This window comes from Olea europaea, chromosome 15 (assembly GCF_002742605.1).
Source record: "Olea europaea var. sylvestris chromosome 15, O_europaea_v1, whole genome shotgun sequence".
NCBI lineage: Eukaryota > Viridiplantae > Streptophyta > Magnoliopsida > Lamiales > Oleaceae > Olea > Olea europaea.
In genome coordinates this window covers 9,989,236-9,996,459 of record NC_036251.1, presented here as the reverse complement: position 1 = coordinate 9,996,459, position 7,224 = coordinate 9,989,236, and the positions used below count along the sequence as shown (strand labels likewise).

General features: G+C 34.9%; 1 protein-coding gene across 3 annotated transcripts in view; it reads right to left on the bottom strand.

Moving 5' to 3' along the window:
• Window positions 1-957: 957 nt before the first annotated feature.
• Window positions 958-7,224, bottom strand: part of LOC111410086 (squalene synthase-like) — an 8,234-nt gene continuing 1,967 nt past the window's right edge. Inside the window, exons 3-15 of one of the 3 annotated variants that reach the window (XM_023040269.1) lie at window positions 6,528-6,570; window positions 6,230-6,319; window positions 6,082-6,157; window positions 5,039-5,108; window positions 4,711-4,719; window positions 4,356-4,460; window positions 4,066-4,212; window positions 3,667-3,742; window positions 2,605-2,693; window positions 1,611-1,702; window positions 1,482-1,527; window positions 1,320-1,389; window positions 958-1,236 (exon numbers count right to left, since the gene is read on the bottom strand). In XM_023040269.1, the coding sequence (XP_022896037.1) occupies window positions 1,235-1,236; window positions 1,320-1,389; window positions 1,482-1,527; window positions 1,611-1,702; window positions 2,605-2,693; window positions 3,667-3,742; window positions 4,066-4,212; window positions 4,356-4,460; window positions 4,711-4,719; window positions 5,039-5,108; window positions 6,082-6,157; window positions 6,230-6,319; window positions 6,528-6,570 (915 nt within the window). In that variant the 3' untranslated portion in view covers window positions 958-1,234. Of the gene's footprint in view, window positions 1,237-1,319; window positions 1,390-1,481; window positions 1,528-1,610; window positions 1,703-2,604; window positions 2,694-3,666; window positions 3,743-4,065; window positions 4,213-4,355; window positions 4,461-4,575; window positions 4,720-5,038; window positions 5,109-6,081; window positions 6,158-6,229; window positions 6,320-6,527; window positions 6,793-7,224 lie in introns of those variants that run through there. The other 2 variants (XM_023040268.1, XM_023040270.1) reach the window with 2 other exon arrangements.

Genomic DNA, 7,224 nt, shown 5'->3' with positions numbered 1-7,224 from the left:
CCCCGCGTTCATTTTATTTTATTTTTGTCGTTTTAATTTAAGTTTTTTTTGTTAATTAATCAATGTTCCCCAACTGCTAATACATTTTTTAAGTACTTAAAATACGTAACCTCATAGTAGTAGAGTAGCACTCGGAAGCAGTGTTTGGCTTTTTGCACCGTTTTGTACCCATGCTTCAGAAACGAACTTTAAGAAGCTTTTGTTGGCACAATGTGCTGGTTAAAAACTTGCTTGTTAAGTATGGCTGCAAAAATCTCTCAAATGTACACAAACACACTTGCATACAATATAGCTATCCTGAGCCTCTCAGTCCAGAGAAATACTTGGGTGGTGCGGCAGTCTAATGAGGAACCGTCACCTCATCGAATGGTCCAACCTCACCCAAACTCAAGTCCCGAGGTGGCCTTACCTCATTGGGTGATGTTGGACCCACGTACAACCCACCCAAGTATCTCTCAATCCTTTTCTTCATGCTATCATTATCTACTCTCCCCGCATGGCCCACCTAATCCCGATCCCTAGACGGGAGGGGAAATGCCTTGCACACCCGGATGTTACATACGATACCTAATATCGTCATAATATTAGCCAATTTCATTCTTTTAACTAATTGAGGCAAAATTTGCCACTGAAATTTTGGTTAGATAGCGACCGCTCATAGAGAAAGGTAGCGAGACTGACTGTTGTTGGGTGGAATTATCAACTAAGTGAATGTTTCATGCATCAATATTAACACTGTATTTCATTTAAATTATAATCATAAAACTTTTCTCATGCGTCTGTTTGGCCCCCTTTATATTGAAATAATCAATATTAGTTACGAAAATCATTATTCTTAAGGGACAGCTTAGATATAGGGCCACGTCAATCCTGACCTTGAAAATATTTTTAACTATGAAATTCCTATCTATCTTGGAATTTTAGCTTAAAATTAAGTCTGATATTAACTATAGCATCTTCAAATAAAAAATATATCATTATAATTTTGAAATAACTGAGTACAAGCAAACAGAGATGAAAAGGTACAAGTTACGCTTCATAATACTTTCGATGGCACATTCATAAACTTGGCTTCTCTCCGAGAGAATAAGACTGTGCATTGTGTTTGCTTAGACACTAAAGATCCAAATATGCTCATTTACATGGTACGTGTATGTATATAGGGAGGGATCTTTCATCCTAAGCATATGCTTCTATAGCTAGAAACGCTTTTCCCTTGGAAACTAGAAACCGATCCTGCGGGGTTAGAAAATAGCATATCAGCCAGGATATAAAATCATTTCCGTGTAGCAATTATTCTATCTTCTTTAAAAACATACACATATTATATGGACGGGTTGAAGACAAGCAAGCAAGAAGAATAGCGAGTATGATGAAGATGATAATGATCTGCAGTGAAATTAGAATGGTGAAATATCAGTAAAACAGGTCTGGTATGAGTGAAGAAAAACCAAATAGAGAGAAAGGTCGTGAACGCTCACTGAAGTTGAACTGTATTTAGGCTCGGCCCTACTTATGTAAGATTTCCTGGTCGAATCCAGAAGCGTTAGGAAAACATTGAAAACAATTGCCGATAGTGTATAACTGAAAAATGAAGAAGCAAAATCTACCTTTCGTTTATGGTTCCAGAGTCCCTACAGGTTTTTAGGATTGCTTCTAGCTGGTCCTTGGTTTTTCTAGCGTTGGGATCACTGTTGTCAACCTACAAAAAAGCAAAAGTGTGAAAATAAGACTCTAGTAACTAAATTTTAAATATCCATGCACGGAAAAGTGAAATGGAGACAGACACAGTAATTCATAACTAAATTTTGAATTTGCATCCAAGGAAATTTATTGAGCACATGTTAAATCAGATTTTTAATAGATTTTGTTAAAAATACACGAGGGGAACCTCCAAACAACTCTATACCAACTAGTCTAACACAAAGGTTTCAACCATGAGAATAGGTCTCCAATAATTCATACGCAAAATTTTGCAGTCTGAAATTTACATAGTAATGAATTGTCGGAGAATCATCATATATAATTGAATTCGTGGTAGTTAAAGGTTAATCTTTACAGTTATAGACTAAATAGTGGCATATTGATCAAAAAATTTCACACATGCTTTACTCATTTGATTTATTAAAGGCTTCAACATCTAATGCTTGAAGGAAGCCTGTGAAAAGAGAGAAAAGATGCAATCAAGAATGGTAATGGGAGAGATACTTTCTTAAGAGCACGTTTGGCTAAAAGCTTAAAGTCACACTTACATTTAAGAGTTTTCAAACATATTTGGGAAAATTACATATTTGTTATTTTAAGCAAAACAAGTTAGTCATTTCCAACTTTTACCAAAAAAAGACTAAAAACTTACTCATTTGCTTATATAAGTAAATTTTTTAAGCTGGATCGAGCACATATTTATTCATATGGATGGTGATCATGCTTAACCATGGACTGGACGACCTATTAAGTAGGACGCAATGTTGTAGAGTGGGAAGAGCATACATCAATGCAAATGGCAGTGTAACATCACACCGCTACACAAGTCTATAATACTACAATGGAGTGCGTTCCTACAAGCAACACACGTTTTCTTGGTCTACAATAGAAGCATCATACCTTGGATTTCAGCATTCGAGAGAAGTCATAAAAAGCTTCATATACATCTGACATTGTTTTGGTTCCATGAATAACTCTAGCAGTAAGACCTAGGAAGAACACACCAGGACAGAAAAGAAATAAGCATGAAATATAACTGGTACAAGATATAAAATAAGAAGACTTAACACAAATATATTCAAATTGCACGTATGGGGAACAAGGTCGAGGAAGGGAGATATTCCAGGATGAAGACTAAACATAGAAGAAAACAGACCACAATATGAAGTTTGGGGATGCAAATATTCCTAATTTTATGTCAGTTAATTTAATTAAAGAGATTAGTAGCTAAGGAGTTCTTTTAGCATCAGAGATCAGTCAGGACAAGACCATATATTAAAAGTTTAGAGCCCGTTTTGTAGCCATTTTTTTCAAAATGCATTTTTCTCTCTCTTCTTTTCAACCACACATTCTTTATTAAAATAATATTACATGTAAATCAAAAAAAAATTCTTATTTTTCAACAACACGTTTCACATTAATTTACTATTCTAAAATGCATTTTTACATAAAAATGCCTATCAAACACCACATAGTATGACTTCAAGGGACAAATTATCATTGCTGAGGTCATATTCAGAGCTACTGTGAGAAATACTTTATGGAAGTCGATGATTGAATGTGAGTCAATGATTTTTGCGCTTCCTACTTTCAAATAACAACCGATACTAATAGGTAAGGATCGAGTGCCATTATTTTCTATATTTACAAACTCAAGTGGGAAAGTCACATTGTATGAAAAAACATGAAATGGAAAATATCTCAGTTCCGACCGTCAAGTCTCTGTGCACACCATCACATGTCAACAATTACTGCCGCTGCGAACCCACCCCCAAACCATCAAAACAACTAATAATTCCCAAGACTGTTACCACCTCCTCAAACCTTATCTGTACCACCATCACAGACCAGGCACCAATATATGCTTGTATACTAGTTAGATACCAACCAAACGATGAAACCATGGCTAACCATCAAAATAGACAGTTCAAATATGTGCCAAGTAGAGCATATTCATCTTACCACGTCTCATTTTGACAACACCTCTGAAGACTTGAATATTATTGTAGCAAAGAGCTAATGTCCCAATTGCCATGATCTGGTAGTATTAGGAAAAACCAAATCAGATTCATCATTTTAGTTGGATGCAGATCATGATGCATGATCAGAACACATCACACATGCTGTGGGATTATACTTTCGTATTTTCGCTGGTGACACTTGGAAATGTGAACAAGACAATTCAATGGAAAGAAGCTCTACAAACATAGAAGGGAAACTTTGAGAGGAACATTCAGTGTGTTTTTGCTCTTGCATCCATCATCACAGAGTTCTATTACAGAGTTTGTAAACAAAAAATAAAAAATGAAGTGTGTATGAGAGGACTAAAATATCTGAAAATCAATATACAAACATATCTACCTGTGGAATCGCACAAAAGCGAAAGATAGCTGGATCTCGCAATGCAGCCATGTACGTTAGACAATCTTCAGCATGCGTCAAAGCATTTGTGACCATGTCATTAAGGCACCGTCCAGCCTTGACTGAGTTCTCCTCGTCTTTTAAGTCCTAGAGTAGATAAAATTAAGTATAACTGTCAAAGACACAACTTGCTCTTGTTGAAACAATATTGAATTTATACCTAAAACTAAATTTGAGATGATTGATTGAAAGAAGACAAAAAATTTGTGATGAAGCATGAGAAGATGTACCTCAAGTCTGTTAACATATTTGCTCCAAATCTGGCGGGGCCAAAACATACGTGACTTTGGTATCTCGTTTATATCTTCCAGATAGTCTCTGATAATGTTTGTTTTCTGCAATTATTGATAAGAAAGAATAAGGGCCTCACTGTTTAAAATACAGTGATCTCATAAGATAAATAGTGAATACTGCTTTGTTGCTATATGTATTAAAACTTAAAAGCGGTACTTGAAGAAATAAACCCATTGAGTTGGAGAGAGCATCAGAAGCTAAATCTTCTTTTTCAGAAGCATGAAATAGCTTCGACAGCCCTAATCCAACAAGTCCAGCTACATAGTGACAGTATTCATCGTAGTCACCCACCGTTTCCACCTGGAAAGACAAAAAAGTTATAAGTGGCATCCTGAGAGATTTCACTTGTCTTGCACAAAGGTAAATTAGAAGTTAGAACCCTGGAATATCATTCATCACCCAAACTATCTATTAATTATCTAATCTGTCACTTTTTAGTTAATGTGTATGATAACTGAAAAGAATGGGATGAGAACCATGTAATATTGTGGAGGAAATACAGTGCTGAAAATATCGCTAATCTCAAGAATTTCATCAAAAGCTAAGTAGAAAACAAGTAAATGTATTTGATGATTCTGCCAGAGCATTGATAAACTACTGCATGATATTTGAAACATACCTCCTTGCATATAAATTTTGCCATTCCTGCACCCATCCTCATGGTAATATCCTCAATAGCCTCCTGATAACTGCAAAAAAGAACAAGAGTTATCTCGCAATTGCAGAGACATGCATATTGTATACATAGAACTAGTTATTGGTCTATTTCTATGTAACTTCAAATACCAGAATGTCTATTTTCAAAAACTTGACAAATAACAAACATTTAGCATGCGATCTTTTGCTAGCCAAACTCTACGTGGTTTTAAACTCTACATGTTTTAAATATGAGATATGAGAAGTTTTAGTTGTTGAAGTTACTAATATTGGAAACACGGACCAAGGGGCACCCAAATATCAATGAAAAAGCGATATATTTACCGTATGTACTCGAAATCTTTTGCTTTCAGAGTCCATGGTCCAAAATATTGATCAAATAACCAGCAGGACAACTAAATATGGTAAATCTCCATGGCCAGGATACTCATTAGAGGTCAATATCAATTTTACAAAGTTTTAAAGTGCCTAAGCATTAGGCTTCAATAATTAAGAGATAAATAACTGAAAAATCTTTCTTTTGTTTTTTTCTCCATATAGGCATAGACATTTTGAAAGTATTTCAGTTGCTCTTATGCAACTTTTTTCCAAGGGAATCTGTCTGCACCATTTATCTGAATTTCTAGGACCACCTTCTGTCAAAAATCTTACCTTGTGTCGAAATGTCAATGGGTTTCGAATACCTAAAGGGCTTTATAGTTACCAAGAAAAATTCTTTCTAAAGCCCATGCAACAAGGTCCATGCATGACAAACTAGTCACTTCAAATAATCAGCAACAATTATCTATCATAATATCATTATTTCCTCTGTGGACCTTCTATAAGACCTAGCTGGATCAAATAGAATGGCAAATAACATTCGTTGACCTCAAGTTTATTAGGATAAGGCTTAGTCATCCTTATTTTTATGAATGAATGCTACACGAATAATCTTATTGAACACCTACAAGATCAGATTAAAATTCAGTAATACCACAAAAATAATAATTGTTAGTTAAGGAAAACCTTCTTCCAAGCTCCAGAAAAGCCGTGGAAACATGATGGAACTCATCCATTAGAACTCTGTAATCCTTTGTGCCACCTTTTGAGAAGTATAACCAGGATTAGGCAACGTATTGTATGTTGGATTAGGAAAATAGAAACTCAAACCCACATGAAAAATGCCACTCGCGATCATAAACATGTTGATGAAAAGCCATTAGGATGGGTACTTTAACCTCTGTGGCTATGCTTGTATCATCCTCTGCAAAAAGAATAACAAAAAAGTGATTAGGATAGGCTAACATAGTTTCAGCGGGAAATAATATTTCTGGAAACAGAGAGAGCGTGAAGGAGATCTATGATAACGGTTTAACAATTATTCGATCGATAAACTTGGAAAGTGTGACTTAAATGAAAGTCAAATGTTGATGAAAATTGAAATAGAGGAAATTTAATGAAGTAGAGCATACCAACTGTGTCAAGTGCTCGAAGAACCAAGCAGAAAATGCATACCTGCCAAAATTGATTAAAATAACACATGAAAATCAATCCTTGCATGGAGAAATATATGAAGACGCAATTATGGTCTGACGATACCAGTCAAGTTTGTACAATTTGTCCACAAAATTATAATTTCATCAGGGAACTCATGGAAAGTTTGGTAATAATTACCAAACTACAGACTAATCGATAATCAAATCATCATCTGCACAAGAATACGATATAACACAACCTAGTCAATAATGAAATCATCATATCCGCAAGAATACAATATAGCACGGATTCAAATTAATGCCTGCTGCAACATACTGTTGTTAACAATCTTTAGTACAATTTCAACACCTTTTGGGGACACATAATACATACATCATAAATGAGAAGAGAGTAGGTTTTCTATTAATTTTAATAATTAAGGGAGTCCTTATTTTAACGGCAATTTTTGCAACTGAAACAATGAAAGCAAGAGCATGATCATTCCATGCTGCTAAGAAGATTAGTTTTAACTTTCAGATTAAAAAAGTAAAAATGCCCCAGCTTTTCTTACTTACTCACTGTTTAGTACAAATTCTCTCAATCTCATTTTTCCTCAGACTCATTGTCAACCAAATATTCGCACTATAAAATAATTTTGCATGTAGACCCATAAATTTTCCTTACCTTTTAACC